At 48.3% G+C, this 20,323-nt stretch overlaps 2 protein-coding genes across 6 annotated transcripts in view; one reads left to right on the top strand and one right to left on the bottom strand.

Moving 5' to 3' along the window:
- Nucleotides 1-4,747, bottom strand: part of PATZ1 (POZ/BTB and AT hook containing zinc finger 1) — a 32,785-nt gene extending 28,038 nt beyond the window's left edge. For all 5 annotated transcript variants that reach the window (XM_035098055.2, XM_035098057.2, XM_035098056.2 and 2 more), the window contains exon 1: nt 2,404-4,747. In XM_035098055.2, coding sequence (XP_034953946.1) covers nt 2,404-3,761 — 1,358 coding nt within the window. In that variant the 5' untranslated portion in view covers nt 3,762-4,747. The remainder of the gene's footprint in view (nt 1-2,403) is intronic.
- A 6,443-nt stretch (nt 4,748-11,190) lies between these two features.
- Nucleotides 11,191-20,050, top strand: DRG1 (developmentally regulated GTP binding protein 1). Its single transcript, XM_035098990.2, has 9 exons — nt 11,191-11,326; nt 13,031-13,154; nt 14,164-14,339; nt 15,084-15,153; nt 15,501-15,670; nt 16,264-16,394; nt 16,960-17,127; nt 18,389-18,511; nt 19,789-20,050. Exons 1-9 carry the CDS (start codon nt 11,285-11,287, stop codon nt 19,886-19,888), a joined length of 1,104 nt encoding a protein of 367 aa, XP_034954881.1. The 5' UTR covers nt 11,191-11,284; the 3' UTR covers nt 19,889-20,050.
- The last annotated feature ends 273 nt before the right edge of the window (nt 20,051-20,323 follow it).

The raw sequence follows: 20,323 nt of genomic DNA, 5'->3' as shown, positions 1-20,323 counted from the left end.
GCTGTTCTGTGTTTTTAACTGTTTTTAATTATCTTATATGCAGATCGCCTTGAGTTGGTGGTTTAGAAGGCGATTAATAAATCAATTGTAATAATAATAATAATAATAATGTTTGAACCTTAAAGATCATCAAAAAAAGTTATGGATTTTGATTTTTTAAAGTGTTGGTCCAGTTTCGGGGGGGACGGAACACAATCTCCTGCTTTTACACCTGAAGTTATCTTATAAATAATAATAATAATAATAATAATAATAATAATTTATTATTATTTATACCCCGCCCATCTGGCCGGGTTCCCCCAGCCACTCTGGGCGGCTTCCAACAAAGCATTAAAATACAGAAATCAAACATTAAAAGCTTCGCTAAACAGGGCTGCCTGGGGTCAGCAAGGTTTATTGTGCCTGGGCTGGATTGGTCCCACGGAGGGATCTCGCATGGATCACTGGATCGCGCAAGCAGAGACACGGTTTTCAGCGCTACGGAAGCAAGTCCCTGCGCTGCGCCGGTTTAGCGCAGCTGCGAGCAGGCAACTCGGTTTGGGGGCGGCTTGTGGGCCGGTCAAACAACCTCTGCAGGCCACTTCCAGCCCATGGGCCTTAGGTTGCTGACCCTGTCTTAAGCAATATACTGCCATTGACAAGTCATGTCAATGTCTGCTGTTCTTTTAATTAAACAACAGTTCAGGTCCATTTGCAAAGTGGACTATAGCCAGAAACAAAACAGGTACCTCTCCAGATACTGTACCTGGAGAGTACTCTCCCAGTACTCTCCAGATGTTTTGGTCAACAGCTCCCATCAGTTCCAGGCTGGGGTTGATGGCAGCGTGTTTGCACTGGCTGGGGCTGATGCGAGTCGTAGCCCAGAAATATCTACAGCACACCAGGCTGAAGGTGGTTGCCTTGGTCAGTGGTATCTTGGTCAGTGCGAACCAAGCAGGATCTTATGCAAAACCAGAGGAATATTGAAGTACCGTAGGTGCAACTCTTGGGCTATTTTGTGACGTTCCTACCCCAAAGGGGAAATTAAGAGCGGAGTCATCATATTTGTCTGAGTACAAATTGATTCTCCCCATCCATTCTCCATCACCACAATAATGATTTTTGTGAAGGATTCCACCAGTCTTTAGTTTCACCAAGTTGCCACAACCTCTTTAAACAAACGTGATTTCCTGAATTACGGAGACCTGCTTTGATTTGCAGTCACTCATACGGACGCAGAACACCATGCTATGGTGCAAGCCACACAGTCGTGTGAATCCACCTTTGACCAACGAAGCTGCCCTCGCCTTCAAGATCAACACACATGTACTGATCTGATTCCAGACGCTTTCTGCAAGCACACTCAACAATACTTACATCCATGCCCTGTAATTCAAGAACAGGGTTCTATTTCTCTCTCAAGTAAGCCGTCCAAACTCCACCAATGTGAGTATCAGAAAATGCTCCGGACGCGAAGGTGGAGAATTTGAAGTTCAGGTCACTCTCATAAAGAGAACCTTTGAGATCCAGGCTCTGGGGGAAATGCCCACACTGCCTGGTCTGCCATGTGCTCCCTAGTGGTTAAGATCCCTGCAGCCCTGAGCCAAATTACTCAGAAGTAAGCCCTACTGAATTACTTCCTAGTAAGGCTGCATCCCTGTGCACACTAAGCTAAGCAAATTCAGTCCTGCTGAGCCTTGCGGGATTTACTTCTGTATCAACATGCGCATGCTGTTAAAAGTCACTTTGAGAAGTTCCACACTATTCCCTGAAAGCACATTCTATGTACAGTACGTTTGAAGCACATGACTCCCCTCGAAGAATCCTGGGAACTGGGGTTTGTTGAGAGTGCTGGCAATGGTAGCCCTGTGAAAGGAAACTGCAGTTCCCAGGATTCACGAAAGTCATGTGCTCAAAATATGTGCTCAACATGCTTTAAATGGATGGTGCAGATTTGTGGCAGCCAGCATAGGCTGTCTTTTGCCACTACAAACATACGGAGGAGACAGCCCTCCCCAAGCACATGGTGGACAATATACCTGGGACTCTCTGCATCTCCCCAGCAGGTGTTCTGTCCTTCCATCACCCACCCCATGTTTACTGCAGAACATGGGCACACCTGTGCAGTGGGGGCTCGTCTTACCTTTAGCCACCACTCCTCACAAAGTTCTACCTAGAACTGCACCCCACAGCAGGGTGCGCTCCAGATGTTTCAGGCTGCAGCTCCCATGAGCATGATGCTCAGGTTAGTATACAATCGGAACATCTGCAGGAGGACATCTACTGATGGACCTGTGACCTGCAACGTTCCAGTTTCTGTCCAGATCTTTGTGGGTGTCAGCTAACTGTTACACCAGCCGTCAACATCTGGAAAGCCTTTTTTAAATTCCAAACCCATGACCCCAGGGACACCCCCCCCCTTACCTAGAGAAACCTTTTCCGCAGCTCTGGCAAATGTAAGGTTTCCCCACCGACCCATCGTGGGACCGGACGTGATAGGACATCCGGTCCTTCCTCTTGAACCGCAGCCCGCACACAGGGCACGAGTAGGGCTTCTCGCCAGAATGTGACAGCTTGTGCCGATTCAGGTGGTAAACGTCCCGGAAAATCTTCCCGCAGATCTCGCAAGCCACCTGCTTCCTTGTCCGGCTCCGCTTGCGGGGGGCGGCAGTGTCATCCAGCCCGGGGATCCCGTTCTCGCCCAGCCTAGGGGGTGGGAGGTCGATGTAGCCCAGCTGCAAGCTGGTGACGCCATGCTGGGCTTCGTGCTGGCGGAGGCGGTTGGCATCTGTGAAGACTTTCCCGCACAGGCCACAGGGCAGGATGCCAGCGTCCCTCAGACCCCCGGGGGCACTGAACATCATGGAGTCCAGCAGGTTGGCCTTGCGGGGACGCCCCCGACCCCGCTTGCTGCTCAGAGAGGGGGCGCCGGTGCCAACGTTTTGGAAGGGCGAAGCCAGGAGGGGTGGCGAGAGAGGCCCAGCCACCATGGGAAGACGGTCCACCCCCTGCAAGATGGGCAAGGAAGACTGTGCGGCGGCAGAGAGGGCAGCCCGGGTGGCTTCATCCTCGGGCATGCCGGCGATCCCATTGCCATTGGGGGCCAGCCCAGTGCCGTTGGTCATGTCGAGGGGGAAGCCCAGGTCGGTGGTGCCCGCGCCAGGACGGAACAGCATGATGTCTGGGCGGGTGGCCGGCGGGACCAGAATCTGGACGTTGGACTGCTTGATGACCTCCTGGCAGATATCGATGACAGAGCGCATGAGAAGGAACTTGGCGGCTGTCATGAGCTCCGGGAAGCTCTCTAGGCGCACCACAATACGCGAGGTGTAGGCAAAGTCCAGGATGTCTCCGAAGACCTTCGAGCTGATGGTGTGCATCTCCAGCTCCCGGCCCACCCCGCCGGGGCCGCCCCCGCCCCCGGGGCCGCCCCCTCCAGCGCCGTTCGCCTCAGCTGCGCCCCCGTCCGGCGCTCCGGAGGCTCCTGTACCTCCGGCGCCCTCAACGCCTCCACTCAGTCCCTGCGCGCTGAAGACCGACTCAAAGTACTCGCTGCAGGCAGCCAGGACGGCGCGGTGCGCGGGGAAGCTCTCGTCGCCGACCCGGAGAAGCACGTCGCAGAAGCGCCCGCCGTTCTTGCGCTGTTGGTTCAGGTTGTGCAGAAGGTCGGCGCTGTGCCGGCTCACCTGGTACGTGTAGCAGCCCGGTGGGGACGGGCCGCACGCGTTGGAACTGGCAGCGGCGGCGGCAGCTGCTGCGGCCGCTTCGTTCACCCGCTCCATCGGGGCTGCTGCTGGAGGCTCGCCTTACCTTCCTGCGCCGGCAGCAACAGGAACGGCCGGCAGGGGGAGCGCGTCCTCTCGTTCCTCGGCTGCTGCGTTCACGCGCTCCCGTCGAGGGCCCTGGTGCGCGCGCCCGTCAAGCGGGGGAGGAGGAGGGAGAGGATGGGCGGAATGCAAAAAGAAAAGGGAGGGGGGAACCAGAATGGCGCACGCGCTCCGCCTCGCGCCTTACAGAAAATCCCCGGGCCCCGACGGCGCCGTGTGTGCGCGAGCGCGCCCAGGAACCGGAGGAGGAGGAGATGGAGATGAAGGCGGCCCCGTGCGGGGGTTGTTGCAATGCAAATTGCAAGGTTTGAAGGGAAAGCGAAGGCAGCAAGAACAAAAGGCCGACGGCGGGGGGGAGAGAGAGAGCGCAAAGAGGCCGCAGGAGCAGAAGAAGCCGCGGCGAGCGGGCAGGCAGGCAGGCAGCCCCTTTTCGCCTCTCCCCCCGGGCGAGTTCCTTCGCGGCCGCCACGAGGCGCTGCAGCGGGAGCGGGACCGCCGAGGAAGCTGCTGTTGATGCTGCCGGTGGTGCTGGACGACGAGGAAGCGGCGTCGGTGGTGGCTCCTGCTGTCTTTTTCTCTTGGCCGCCGTCGGTGGGAAGTTTTCGGGGGCTGCCGGCACGCTCCGTCCGCCCGCCCGTCCCCCTCCCTCGGTGTGTGTGTGTGTGTTTGGAGCGGAGGAAAGATGGCAGCGGCTGTACTTCCTCTTGCACTTTCACCCCTGGGGGGGGAGGGAAAGAAGGAGGGGGGGCCGGCAGTCCCGAGGTCCCCCCCGCGCTGCAAAAAGGAAAAAAAAACCGCTCCGGCAGGGGGCTGCTGAGCCGGCCGGGGCTCGGATTGTGGGGAGCGCTGCAAACTTTGCTGGTTCTTCTTCGGCGCTGGCGGGCCCCCTCCCGATGTATAAAGGGACCCCCCCGCGCCCGCTCGCCTTTTCTCTCCCTCCCTCTCTGCAGCCACTGAAGCTCTTCCCCCCTCCCTCGCTTCCTGCCCCCCTCCCTCCCCGCATCCGCCAATGCAAGAGCAGCCAGAGGCAGCAGGCCGGCCCCCCACCCCACGCCACCACCCAACCCCCCCTTCCTGGCCGCGGGGGCTGGGGGCTGCTGCTGCAATTGCAGCCGCCCTCCCCCCTCCCCAGCACTGATCCGCCAATGCCGAGCCAGCAGCGGCAAGGGCCCCCGCCCCAGGCTGAGCAAGGACGGGCTTGCGTGGATGAGAGTTGAAACCCCCCCCCCACCCGGTCTAATGGATCTAGGCTGAAACAACTGGGTGGGGGGCGGCTTGCAGCCTGAACTCTCCTCCCCCAGTTGCTCAATGCAGATGGCGCAATTCAACCCCCGCCTTCTAATTCCTGTTAAAGCCCCCACACCCAGCCACCCCTCCTTGTCTCTTTCTCTGTGCGCTGATGAAGGTGATCCCTGGAGGGCCGCCTCGGAACCGCGCCTGGCCTGGCCTGGGCGGGGGGTGGGGGGCGCGCGGGTCGCTCCCCTGAGGCGCGGGGCTTTAACTCCCGACGGACCCAGGCGCTGGTTCCCCTTCCCTGCTACTGCTTCCCATCTCCTATCAGTGCACCGCGGGGCTGGGGAGGGAGGACTTGCTGGGCGCCCATTTGGGCCCTCCTAGGGGGTCGTAGCGCACCTGGAGCGCTTGATGGGCCTCGGTGGGGCGCGCCCAGGCCGCTCACTCGGCGGCCGCAGAGAACACTGATGGACCAACAACCCCATCGCCTGACGGCTCGGCCTGAAGCTGCTTGATGATTTCCCTCCACTTGCAATTCCTATCCGGCTCTTTATAACGTTTTATAGAAAATAATTACAGTATCACAAATTACTTTCCTACTGAAATTGTCTAAATGTTTAGCCTGGCTGCAGAGGGGAATGGGCAACTGAGTATTACCAGTTTCCAGATCCAAGCCCGCTTCCATCACCCCAAAATTATAAATGGAAAAAGCATTCAGTGAATCCTTTTGATCCCACAATCCGCATTCCTTAATTCAGGCACTGGGTTTTCTCACTCTGTCCTTTGTGTGTGTTTTTTCCCATTCACTCAGGTGCCTAAACACATGCAAAACTTTCCCTTTAGCCAGAAAAAATAAATGCCACTGTGGGAATTGACATGCAAATGAGCAGCAAACCTGCCAACCCCCACTGAGTATCCTAACATGTCTTTGAAGACCCCATAAAATACCTTCAGCCATCCATGTCCCCAGCTCTCTGGAGTAGCTCCTCCAATCGCCCTGTTTGCACCCAAGCTGGCAGGTGCAACAATGATGTAGGATTTGTCAAGTCTCGCTTTTTATTCCAGTAATTCTTAACGGCACAAAGCCCATATCAAACCTGTGGCACTAGGCGGCAATGTCCTTTAAATCTACTTTTCTCTTTGCCGGAAGCAATTACTGCCACAGAAATAAAAAATTTACTTGTATATAGCAAAAGCATTATTCATATTTAAACAGGTGGTATTTCATGTGGTTCTTGGAGCAAAATAGAAGGGAGAAACTGACACAGCTCCTCTAAATCAGGCATCCCCAAACTGCGGCCCTCCAGATGTTTTGGCCTACAACTCCCATGATCCCTAGATAACAGGACCAGTGGTCAGGGATAATGGGAATTGTAGTCCAAAACTTCTGGAGGGCCAAAGTTTGGGGATGCCTGCTCTAAATAGAGTTCATTTCTCTCTCTTCAAAGACCCTCTCCTGTTTTAACACTTCGGGATTTTTTTGTTTTGTTTTTTGCTTCCTCTCAGCTATTCCCCATCTTTCCTTTTCAAGAGTGATGATGCTTCCTTTAAACATCTGTTGCCATGGTACCTTTATGTTCCCAACATTCTCCCTTCTAAGTTATTTACAGAGGAGTCAGCCCTTCAAATCCTGCCAGTGTACAGGTGTATTACCCCTAACAGCTAGGTAGCATATGACCCAGTTTACTCAGAGTAGACCCAGTGAAATTAATCTAAATCATATCCATTAGTTTCAGCAGGGCTGCTGTTCGAGTATGGCTGGATGCAATTCAGTTGTTTTAAGAGTGGTTTTATTCCCCCCCCCCGAAAACAACAACAACCCTACTTAATTTTTATTTATTTCAATGGGCCAAACAATGCAGCAATCCTGCTAAACTAGCAGGCCACTCTCAAATGATGAGAGTTGAAAGGTATCTCAGAGATCATCCATTCCAACCCCCCTGCTATAGCATCCCTGACAGGCTGACATCCAGTTTCTGCTTAAATACCTCTTAACCTTGGAGAATACACCTTCCAAGGCAGCTAATTTCACTGCTAAACAGCTTGCACTGTCAGGTTGGTCTTGCAAATGTTTAGTCAGTATCTAGGGGGTTGGCCTCTGGAATGAGAGAAAACAAATATGGCAGCCTTTCAAAGATTTCTCTCCCTCCTAAGCTAAGCATAGCCTATCTGTGGCTGGTGCCTATTGGGACAGAATACAGGAAGCCAAAGAGCCAAGGTGGCAGCAGAGCCAATCAGTTTCATCCCCATCTTACCTGCTGAGATTTGCAAAACTCATTGGGAAGCAGGCAATGCAAGCCCCTAGACTGTTTTTATAAGTAGGTGGAGCATGGCTGGTGGTACAGCCTGAGGATGGTGGGGCAGTGTCCCATTTGTAGCCTCCACTGGCATAACCCTCACATGATGTGTTGGACCCAGCTCCATTTTCCCCTCCCATCCCTGGAATTGTTCCAGTTTGTCAACATCTTGGAGAAGCATCTCTACCCCCATCAATCAGCCTGGGCACTGAGATCCAGCTCCAAGGGCCTTCTTGGTAGTGGCACCCACCTTGTGGAACAGCCTCCCATTAGATGTCAAGGTAATAAACAATTACAGGCGGCAACCATTTTAGGTATGTCCAACTGACACACGACCACTGACACATGGGGTGGGGTGGGCTTCTGCGCACTCTGCCGATGCGGGTCAGAAATTGAACGCCTGCGCAAAACGGTTGCTTTCTGTATACAACACTTGGAAGACACCTGAAGACAACTCTGTAAAGGGAAGTTTTTAATGCTTGATGTATCACTGTGTTTTTATACAGGTGAAACTCGGAAAATTAGAATATCGTCGAAAAGTGTGTTTACTTCAGTAATGCAACTTAAAAGGTGAAGCCAGTATATGAGATAGATGCGTGACTTGCAAAGCAAGATATGTCAAGCCTTGATTTGTTGTAATTGTAATTATTTGTCGTTAGGCGGTCAATTATAAATGGAATGTAATTAATGAAATGTCATAGCGATGTTTATTTTTGTTTGGTTTTGTGTTATTGTAACTATTTGTTTTATTCCTGTGGAATTTCCAAAAGAAAGCATTTGTCAAAATAAAAATAAAATGTAATAAGTTGCATTACTGAAATAAATGCACTTTTTGGCCATATTTTAATTTTCTTAGTTTCCCCTGTATTGTACCCCAGATGGCTGGGGTACTGCAGCTGCCGCCGCCGCTGCTACTACGGTACTGCTAATTTTATCCTTCAGTGCAGAGGAAATAAATAACACATTTTATAATAGGGGACCAGAATATCTTCCTTGGGTGAGGGAGCTTACCTGGGGCAGCAGTTTGAGAACCACTGAGGTTGTGGGAGGGCCTTTTCCCAGGCAGGGGTAGCGAGGACCTAGGTCAATTAAAAACTGAAGGTGCCACACCCAGGGCCGTAGCTAGGGGGTGGTGAGGTGGGCCCCACTAGGAGCGCAGGCGGGGGCCCCCGCAAAATTGGCTAAAAAATATGTACATAAATATGTCTATAAATAAAAACATCGATCATGGCCTAATAAGAAAAAGTTTTAAATAGAGGGTGAATTGAATGGGTGGGGTGGGGCTGGAGGAGAGGCAGAAAGGAGAGCTAATTTGTCCGTGGCTAGGGGGCACAGTTCTGCCGGGGTGCAAGATCACCTAGCTATGGCTCTGGCCACATCCACACAACACCCATTAGCTCAGTCTCTGCACTAATGAGACAGTGGCAGGGAGATGTGAATTCAAACCCAACCATGTGGAACAAAATTTTCTGCAAATAAGGAACGGGAAATTAGTAACCCGAGTTCAGTGCTGAGCTAGATGGACCAGTGGTCTGACCCACAAAGCATTGTCCATTGTGAGTGGTTTGAGAGAGATCAGGGAGCAGTAGCCCCTGCTTCTTGCCTTCATGGCTCATGGTCAACGCCTCTTACCCTTGGGTGGGGGGCTCAGTAACTTGGCAAATGACCATTGATGATGATAGCCCCTGATGCTACGCTACAGTCCCTATTTGACTTGGGAGTATGAAATGGATTAGGGTACAGTTTGGAACATACAATGTAGGGATAGAAATTACCAGAGAGAGAAAATCTGAAAGTACTATGATGCATTAGCAATATTCTAAAACTCCCAGCTTTTCAGTACTTTCAATACTAGCTCCAGCTAAATCCCCAAGGAATTTGCACACATCTGCTTTGCTTTAGGACAGATACACTCCTTCCACTCTAGTTACAGGTAGGTAGCAGTGTTGGTCTGAGTCGAAGCAAAATAAAAAAATTCCTTCAGTAGCACCTTAAAGACCAACTAAGTTTATATTTTGGTATGAGTTACTCATACCAAAATATAAACTTAGTTGGTCTTTAAGGTGCTACTGAAGGAATTTTTTTATTTTCCTTCCACTCTGTTCATGAACTTCCTATTAGTGTGAGTCCTGCTGGCAAAATTGTCACATTTTGAGCTTTTGTGAATGGGTTGGGATTCTAGCTTTAGATCAAGGTGTATGTAGCGGATTTGCTGCCTGATTAAAATTGTAATTTTACTTTCTGAAACAGCATTTACATATTCTGTCATGTTCAATTCATATAATAAACCAAGCTTTATTAATGTGTCAAGAATCTTAATGTAAAGCTATTTGTTTGCCTCTAAAAATTACTGGGTTGCTCATCTGGCAAGTTAATAGCTTGTTTGGGTCACTGGCCCAGAACAGAAAGTAAAAGGATGTCAGGAGTTTTATTTAGGCAGGAATTGAGACAAGCACATATAAATGGACACACGTTATAACTCTTAGAAAAAGATCCCAAACTTCTTGTTAGTGTGTAAGGATACACGAGTGCTGTGGACACACATGTTCAAACACAACTGTGGCACCCAGAAGGAAGGGGGAAACACTCTGTACAATGACTTTTTCCATTGGGAGAAGTAGGGCATAAATTCAACAATGCATTATCAGAGTCTTCTCTATCCTGGTGGACTTTAGATAATTTGGACTGCAACTCCCATCAGCCCCAGTCCTGAGTTGTACCCCAGAACGTCTGGAGGGCACCTGGTTGGAGAAGCTGCATAATGATTCATAATAATAGTAGAGGTGGTAGCAGCAACATTGCACTATCATTATATCACTCTGGTGGAGGAACTTTTGGCCCTCTGGCAGCCTTGGACAATTGCCAGAGATGATGGGAACTGTAGTTCATCCACACCTGGCGGGCCAAAGGCTACCCACACCTGTTGTATGGGGTACTGTGGTAGGAAAGAATTGAGAGGATCTTGCCCTGAGGTGGCTACAGTCAAGAAAATGGGGTGTCAACAGAGGCAGGGGGTAGGAAGGGGATGGAAACAAGATACAGTATTGTTGCAGTTACATGTCATCAGGCTTAGGAACATGGGTTTTTTTGGGGGGGGATATAAGCCAGGGGTTCTCACACGTTTTCCCCAAAGATCCCTTCAAAAATTCAGAGGGTCTTGGCAGCCGACTTATTTTTTTTCTGCCTGTTGTAATGCAGGGCTCTTGGTTAATTACGGTAATCCATTATTATGATGTTTTGTGTTTTAACGTTGTAAGCCATCCTGTCATCTTCCAGTGAAGGGGGGTATCTAATTTTAATAATAATGTGCTGTGTTAGATGCTGTATAGTTTTTAATTGCTTCCCTTATTTCTTATATTTTGTCTTTAATGATATAGTATTCCACATAAGTCAAACAGGATTTAAAACTGTATATTTTTATCGCTTCTGGAATTAAAATGGCAACATCATGAAAGATAAGATAGATAAGAAATAAAAGGATAATTCTAAGTATATAACGAGATGGACCTACCACCTGAATGAAAACCGCACTTTGGGAGCTCCTGATAGAAATAAAACCTTATTTATTAACAGGTCTCTTCACTATCTGCCATGTAGGCCCAGACCTGAGCGTAGTAGTGAGGGTGGGGTCTGCGCCTCCTGCAATACCGTCTCCCGGCCATTAGGCGGGAGGAGTCCTTACAGCGACACTTAAGCTGTCTATTTGGTTTCCTCTCTGGCCTCTTTACTCTATGGTAGCGTCCTCGCTCCCTCCTTCCAGGAGTCATGGGTGGAGCGTGATGACAACAGAAAGGCGGGGGTAACTCTCGCACTCCTCTTTCTCGCACGCGCCCCCCTGCCGGGCTTTTGTTAGATGTCTCGCGAGAACCTGTGCTTTGGGCGCATGCGCGGTGCCACAGGCCTGAGGAGAGCTGTCCGTGAGGCACCGCTGCCGCCGCCACCGCCATCATGAGCACGACGTTGGCCAAGATCGCCGAGATAGAGGCCGAGGTAACCCAACCAGCGGCGACTGAAAGGCTCCTCGGCTCTCCCTGTGGGGCCCCAACCGCCCACCCCCAACTGGGCTGTGGAGGAGTCCTGGGCGCGGCTCAGTAGAGCCTCCGTCCACTGCGGCAGTCTATCTGCTGGGAGTCAACAATGCGGGAGGCCGCTACCTTTGCTTCCTTTGGCTGGTAGAAGCATGCTGGATTGAGGTCGAATAGTATTCATTGCCCCCATCCTGGTGCTTTCCAGATGTTGCTGGAGTGCAGCTCCCATCCTTATCGCTGAGCATTGTTCGTGTTGGCTGATGGGATTCGGAGTCCCCAGCAGTACCTGGGAGGCACCATGTTGGGCAAGGCTGAAGCCCAGGGTAGGGAGATACTTCCCCCATTGTTTTGATTTATGCTCTGAGACTCCTTGGGCCCTGCCCGAGGGTATGTAAAATAAATAAATAAATAGGAATAAAGAGCACTGGCCCTGCCTGGTGTTCAAGGGTTGCTGAATGAAGTTGGGGTGGGTGGGCTCGTGTCTTCTGAGCACAGTGCAGACAGGCCTTGCCCCGATAAAAAAAGGGATAGCTGTGGCTTGTGAAGAGCCATTGCTGGATGGAGCTGGATGGAGTTGCAGGACCAGGTTGGCTTAGACCAGGGGTCAGCAACCTTTTTCAGCCGTGGGCCGGTCCACTGTCCCTCAGACCATCTGGTGGGCCGGACTATATTTTTTTGGGGGAAATGAACGAATTCCTATGCCCCACAAATAACCCAGAGATGCATTTTAAATAAAAACACACATTCTACTCATGTATAAACCACCAGGAAGGCCCCACAAATAACCCAGAGATGCATTTTAAATAAAAGGACACATTCTACTCATGTATAAACACCAGGCAGGCCCCACAAATAACCCAGAGATGCATTTTAAATAAAAGGACACATTCTACTCGTATATCTGATGTATCTGATGAAGTGTGCGTGCACACGAAAGCTCATACCAAAATAAAAACTTAGTTGGTCTTTAAGGTGCTAATGAAGGAATTTTTTTATTTTGTTTACTCATATAAAAACACGCTTGATTCCCAGACCGTCCGCAGGCCGGATTGAGAAGGTGATTGGGCCGCATCCGGCCCCTGGGCCTTAGGTTGCCTGTCCCTGGCTTAGACAAACCCAAGGATGAGACAGCAGAGGAGGGATCTATCCCAGCTATAGGCTGCAACCACTAGTAGTTAAGGCTGAAAGTGTGCAGCTTACACAGTGTCACCCAGGAAGCTTCATGGCTGAGCCAGAATTTGAACCTGGATCATCCTAGTTCTAGTCCTATCCTCTGGAAAACAATAATTTCCTGAAAAGTGGGATAAAAGTGCAGCAAATAAACATTCAACCCCTATCTTCCACAACACTATTGGGGTTGAGCTCTGATTCAAGTTAAGCCTTGAAAACTGCCACCCCTCCTTCTGCCTTTCTCAGAGTTTCCTACGGAGTAGAAACAACCCTCTGGTAGCTCTTCTGATGGGACAGATACTCTTCCTATCTCCCTTGCATGACCTGCAGACAGCTCCTCAGTCCTTTAAATCTCTTCTGTGGCAGGGAAGAGTGACCTGTGCCCTTCAATGTAATATGCAAGACCTTGGAACAAGGTTGGTGTCACCAATCTTTCCCATAAAAGTCCTGGGCTTGTGCAGCCCTCCCTGATCTTGGTCTTCTCCCTACTCCACAGATGGCCCGCACGCAGAAGAATAAGGCCACAGCTCACCATCTGGGGCTGTTGAAGGCACGTCTGGCCAAACTGCGCCGAGAGCTCATCACCCCGAAGGGAGGTGGAGGGGGTGGTCCAGGAGAAGGTATGTACAGTATTCCAAAAGGATGGAAATGAGTGGCTCAATCCTCAAGTTGAAGTTTGGAGATGGAGCTGTTTTCCTCTCAGTAGAAAAAAGAATATACAAAATACACCAAAAATATGTGTACTGTACTTGCTTTGGAAATTATACAGAATTTTTATTATTTAAGATGCTGACTGTAAACTGCTGAGGTAGTGAGGTAGTGACTAGGAAGGGTAGTGACTGGTTTAAGTACTTCTCCTTACTATCCCCCCATGTATGTTTACTCAGATGTTGAACACCTGAAGGTGGCTTATAGTTTAGGATTATATGTACAAGCCTTGATGCCATGTGCTTTTCCTCCCCTCTCCTCCTCTGGTGATATAATACAGATTTTGCTTCAGTTTTCAGTTAGCCACAGTTGCACACTGCGTCAACCCTAAACCAAACATAACCGTGTGTGAATCCTAAACATAGTTAGTCTTAACTATGGTTTATTGTTGAAGTCTCCATAAACCATAGTTGGCTTGTTTCAGTAAACTATTGTTGAGAGTAACCCCAGTTTGGACATAAGACTAAACTTCGGTTTGTTAAAAACAGGAGCAAATGTTTCTCATCTCCTTGCAGCCATATTTGATCAGGAGTTGGGCTGGTGGGAAGATGCAGGAACTTAAAGTCTTCTCATGTAATGCTAAATCATATACCAGTTTAGCATCTGATTGGGACCTGTATTTATTATGGATGAGCAAGACTTTGAGGCTCTGACACTTTAATAAAACCTGTTAATACAAACGGTTGGGCAGATAAAAATATTTCTCTGATAGGATACCAAATCTATCTCAGGCTGAAGGTATCATCCAAGGGGGCCCAGCCTGGCTTGCTGAGATGACTCTCTTCTCTGGCTTTCTCCAGAGGTCTTCTCCCCTCCCTTTTCATGCTCCAACTTCCTGGAGGGGCCTGGCACAACGAAGGGGCAAGTGTAGCCCATCTCTTCTGCAGCCTGTCAGTAACAGTACTGATTTCTGCATTGAAGGTTTTGATGTTGCAAAGACTGGCGATGCCCGAATTGGTTTTGTGGGCTTCCCATCCGTGGGGAAATCCACTTTGCTGAGCAACCTTGCTGGAGTCTACTCGGAGGTCGCTGCCTATGAGTTCACCACGCTGACCACGGTGCCTGGTGTGATTCGATACAAAGGAGCAAAAATACAGGTGAGCTCTCTAGATCTGGGGTGGGAGTTTATGTGAAGGATGGAGTATCTGAAATATGTAGGAAGGGCCAATTTTTTCCTAGGTGGGGAGATTTTTCCTTTTGTTTAATTATAGTTAAGTCTGTACATAAAAGTGGATCTCCTTATTACGATGGTATCAGCTGACTTTTCTGAAGTCAAGCCCTCTAGCATAGTATATTCTAGCTGTACCAGGAACAGCTTTAACAGAATGCCCTCCAGGCATTGTGAACTACAACTCCCATCAGCCCCAGCCAGCATGGCTAGTGGTAAGGGGTGATGGGAGTTGTAACCCAGCAAAAAATTTCTAGAGGGCACCATAATTGCCACTCCTGATCTATACTGTCTGGCAGCAGATCTCCTGAGGATGCTTATGATGGTATCACCTTTTGTCATTAGATGTACAGGCACAAGGCACAAGACAAATATTTAACAGTTAGAATTAAATAGCAATGGAATGCAAAAGTACAGTCTGTGACACTTTGATTAGAGCTTAAATGCAGGCAAAACAGAGCAGTAGTAGTTGGTGACAGATTTCCTCAGCAAAGCTAAGATTATTGTGTTATTTCCTGTCATGGAACAGAAAACCATTGCCTCTATTCAGACTCAGATGAATGAAGCTGATCAATATTGTTAAAATGTCCTCAAAGCTTTCTCCACTGCTGGTGGATTCTGGCTTGCTGATTGCTATATAATGGGTTTCTTTCCTCTTCCTTAAACCCTTCAGCTTCTGGATCTTCCAGGGATTATTGAGGGTGCAAAAGACGGGAAAGGTCGCGGTCGCCAGGTCATTGCAGGTGAGGTTGCTGCTCCAGTATCAGAAATCCTTCTCTGCCCTGTCCATCTTTTGTGCTTTTGGGAGGGAAGAATCTTTACAGATATCTTTCATGTCATTTGATATGTTTTTTCCACTGTGTCATACTTTGTGAATGTTTTGTCTCCATAGAAAGCATAGGTTTGAGTTTTTCCAGCTTCCTTTGCTTGCACCTGATTTAAAGAGCAGAATTTATAAGGCATTCTGGCTTAGAGAAGCAGATTGCAAAACAGGACTGAGAAGTGCTTGGCACAGGATGCAACACTTTCTTTCCAACCTCTTTGAAGAGGCCGAGCAAGCGTCTTTTTCAATTCTCTTCTTTCTTCTCAGTTGCTCGAACCTGCAACCTTATTCTGATAGTCCTGGATGTCCTGAAGCCCCTGGGACATAAGAAGATAATTGAGAATGAGCTTGAGGGCTTTGGGATCCGACTGAACAGCAAACCACCCAACATTGGCTTTAAGAAGAAGGACAAAGGAGGCATCAATCTCACAGCCACCGTAAGCAGGCCTGGGCAGAAAGTGTGCGCGCCTCCTGCCTTGTCACTGTGACAAGGAGAGTGCTCTTTGGATAATCTGGATGCTCTTTGGGCAGTGCCTGAGTAGTTTTGGAAGAAAGCTATTTATTTAATTACATTTATCTGGGGACAATTCTTGCTAATCTGGACAAGGGTCCCATGGCTTTGAATGGGGCCTCACTTTGACATAGATTTATTTGTGAGAGCAGTAAGAGACTTTTCCTTGTTGCAATGGAAAGGGAAGTATGCTGTGCCATTAGCTGCTGGAATATGGCTAGTTGTACAGAGATGAGAGTCTCATCTGTTGCTCCACCCATTTTTGCCTCTGGCTCTGCCCATCACTGACATGAAGCCCTTTGGCTGAGAAAGGTTCCTGTCTGATGGTCTGAAAGGTTCCTGTCTGATAGGATCTTCAGATCTGTGGAGCTGGGACTTATTCACTAATTTGGTTACCACAAGCAAAGAACAGAAGCTTCTTCAAATAGCTAATGGAATAATAGCAAACCCAAATCTGCTGGGTTCTCCAGAGTTACTCACCACCTAAATATCTGAATGGTTCTTTTGTTCTTCCATTAGTGCCCACAGAGTGAGCTGGATAATGAAACTGTGAAGAGCATCTTGGCAGAGTATAAAATTCACAATGCTGATGTCACGCTGCGTAGCGATGTTACTGCAGACGACCTCATCGATGTGGTTGAAGGAAACAGGTAGTGTGGTGGGGCTTGTGAATCAGACTGGTTTATGAGGTTTACTAGACTGTTGGGGTTGCTTATACTGTGTCGCAGGTGCCTTTCAAATTCTTCAGGGAATCAAAATCCAGTGTCTGTTATATATTGTGCAAAGCAAGCACTTTTATCATTATGAATGCAGGCTGTTTGGGATGTGCTGGGGGTTGTGCTGTGGGTTTTGTACTTTTGGAAATCCACTCTTGAGGAGGGTCTGATTTGTGAGGAAGCCGTCTGCCATCCCACTCATTTCCAATAGCAAGGGGCTGTGTAATTGCTCTTGTAACTGTTGAAAGGTGTGGAATAGTTTTCTCGATGGAAGACCAAGAGTGCAGGATGTTCTTCCCTGTTTTGGGACACTGGAACAAGTGCCAAATCTTTCTGGACACGTGTGGGCACAGTAGTTTGGATGTACGTAATCTTAAGGGCTCATTCCAAAATGTATCTGTCTTGTAATCATGATCATGCAGGAGGGACAGTAGGGAGTAATCACTAGTTTTTGAAAAAGGAATGTGTGTTGTCGGTGATAATTTATTCACTCTTACAGAGTTTACATCCCATGCATTTACGTGCTGAACAAAATTGACCAGATCTCCCTTGAGGAACTAGACATAATTTACAAAGTGCCTCACTGTGTTCCAATCTCTGCTCACCACCGGTGGAACTTTGATGACCTCTTGGAGAAGATCTGGGACTACCTAAAACTTGTGCGAATGTGAGTCAAGTGTCATTGTCCAGGCTGAAAGCGTCTCTGGTCCCCATTCACTTAGAAATCTGCAGCTGCATTTCCTTCCCCACTGTCCTGGTTTGAGCTGGTTGACTTGCAGGCTGGTCTTTGAAGCTGGCTTCTCTTCCTGCCTGCTTGCTGTAATCATGTTCTGTCCCATGGTGCCACATTTAAGCCCTAAAATAGCTTTGGACAGTTGTCAACAAAACCTTTGTACAATTCAGCATCTTTGCAGCTTTCTATGACAGGATAAATGTGGTAGGGTGATGCCTTCAGCAAACAGAATGGCCATTCATTGGGAATGGTGGGACCACAGATGAGCCACTCTGGACTTTTCAGTGCAAAAAAATTGATAACTTTATGCACATTGAAAATTGGCCTGACATTGAGAAGATTAGGCTAGGATCCTTCTCTGTTCTCAGTGTGCTCTGTTCTTTTTTCTTTGGTATAGGTGAGCATTTCTTTGTGCTATCCCACCACTTGAATTCTGAAGCACTTCTGTTCGGACACAATGATTATCTCATCTGTTTTCTGTTGCAGCAAAGCAGCCTTCTCCAACCTTGTGCTCTCCAGCTGTTTTGGGCAGCAGCCCTAGCCAGCGGCTAGGGATTATGGGAGTTGGAAATCTGAAAACATCTGGATGGCACCAGGTTGGAGAAAAGTATTCTCGAGGATATGACCTGAACCAGCAGGTTCAAAGTACAAGAAAGAATTTCGATAAAACAGTAGGAAGAACTTTATGTTAGCACAAGTTATTTGGAACAGCTTGCATTAATGGTGATGGGGGACTCCCTTGCACTAGAGCTTTTAAGCAGAGGCAGGCTGGCTGGCTTCCTATTGGGGATGCTGCAGTAGTGGGTGTCCTGCATTAGAAGAGTGTTGGGTGAGATGACCCCTGTAATCTGTTCCAACTCTCTAATTCTGCAAACTATTACACACCCCTCCTTCCTGCCAAAGGAGCCCAATGTGCCAAACACACAAATGATAATGGCAATTAAAAACACCTCAAAACCATTTTAATACAGCTGCAAACTGGGAGAGATCTCTTTTTAAAAGGCGTGTTGGAAAAGGAAGGTCTTTGAGAGGCGCCAAAAAGACAATTGAGATGGCCCCTTCCTAGTATTCAAGGCGAGGGAGGCCTTAGATGATGAATCTTTGCCCTGGGTAGAAGGGAAACCTTGTTTGAAATGTATCTGTGTATTAACGTGCTGTAGCATCTCCTTTTGATGACTCTAAATTTAAATTGCAGTTACACAAAGCCCAAAGGGCAGCTACCAGATTACAGCTCTCCCGTAGTCTTGCCTTACTCTCGGACCACAGTGGAGGATTTCTGCAATAAGATCCACAAAAACCTGATTAAAGAGTTTAAATAGTAAGTACAGCCTACAAAGCAGCGAATTTTCTCCCGCAGTCCTTGTAATGTCACAGCACCAGGCGACAAAAACATGGACTCAAGCTTCCTTTCAAATAGAAAATGACTAAGCATAGGGAAGTTCAGCATTTCTTTGGGAAATTAACTGTAGTCTTTTGTCTTATCATTTTTCTATTCTCCTTGTAGTCTTAGCCTTGAAAGCACTGGTTCACAAGTACATGGCTTTTCATTCAGTTTTGCAAAAAAACAACAACCAAGCCTTTGAAGGATATTTCTCATAGTACTATCATTGTGATTGAACAACTTGTATTTTGTAATTGAAAAGTGCATCAAAGGGCAGGAAAGCCATTGCAGCAGAAGGGAAGAAACATTTCTTGGTAGTGGAAGATAGTTGCCCTACTGAACCAGGAAATAGTTACAATGATATGCTACATGGGGCTACCTCAGCTACTGTTTGGAAGCTCTAGCTCATGGGTAGGCAAACTAAGGCCTGGGGGCTGGATCTGGCCCAATCGCCTTCTAAATCCAGCCCGTGGACAGTCCAGGAATCAGTGTTTTTACACGAGTATAATGTGTGCATTTATTTAAAATGCATCTCTGGGTTATTTGTGGGGCATAGGAATTCGTTCATATTTTTTTCCGGCCCCCCACAAGATCTGACTGTCCCCCTGCTGAAAATGTTTGCTGACCCCTGCTCTAGCTGCTAGTGGGCTCTGGAGTGGCATGCAAAATCCAAATATTATTATTCTCTGTGAGCTGCTCTGGCTGCCTATTCTGAGCAAGGTTTTGATACCGACTTACAGGGTTCCAAAAATGGCTGGGCCCCCCAGATGCTTGATGGGGCACATCTGTTGCTATCTCCCAGGCCACCAGTTGAGATCTTTGGAGTAGGCTTCTGTCATTTTGGGCAAAGGAAGCCTGTGCAGGGCATCCTTGAATTTATGAAATTTCCTGTTATTGAAGATGTGTCAGGTGTCATTATCACTTGTTCTTTCATTTCCTGAAGTTAGGCTGATCATGTCTGTTTGGATGCATTATCTTACTGCTGCTTTGTAGTTGTTTTTTAATAGCTAAAACTATTTTATAAGTTTTGTTTGCTGCTTGTTTTATATTTTATTTGTGAGGCACTCAAGAGAATTAAAGAATAGCGGCCAAGAGAGATTAGTGAGATTCTCTGACCTGTAAAGAGTATCTGAATTTCTGGGGAAGCCTCACTGCTGCTGGTCTATACAAACTGTGAAAATGTAGTGTCTCAACTAAACGCTTTTCTTTTTCAGTGCACTTGTGTGGGGCTCATCGGTGAAGCATAACCCACAGAAAGTTGGAAAGGATCATACCATGGAGGATGAAGATGTCATTCAGATAGTGAAGAAATAAAAAGCTCTATTGGGCAATTAGTCATGACTCCTCCTCAGTGACTGTCCAGAAGCTTGTTCTATTTGCTGGATGGTTGAATGTGTGTGTGCTCATTCCTATCTTAATCCTCCTAGGAAAGTCAGGTGTATTAGCCATGGGAGCAATGAAAATCTGTTTACTGTGCGAGGCCTTGGTCTCTATTGCTGTTTTGACTGACTGCACAGCCTCACACTAGCGCAGGGGGAAGCTAACATGTGGCTCCTCCCCACCCACAGCTAGACTGTAGCTCCAAGCAACCAGCCTGGCAGGGGGGCAGGGATGATGGGAGGTACAGTCCAACAGCTGGAGGTCCACAGCTTCTCCATCCTTGCTGAAGTGTAGATAAAACATACTCGGAAGAAAAAGTGCAAGCCTTCCGCTTTGCTTTGTGCATGTGCGAGTGGCATACAAAACTAG

Source organism: Zootoca vivipara, chromosome 17 (genome assembly GCF_963506605.1).
Source record: "Zootoca vivipara chromosome 17, rZooViv1.1, whole genome shotgun sequence".
NCBI lineage: Eukaryota > Metazoa > Chordata > Lepidosauria > Squamata > Lacertidae > Zootoca > Zootoca vivipara.
This window is presented reverse-complemented; position numbering and strand designations above follow the sequence as displayed.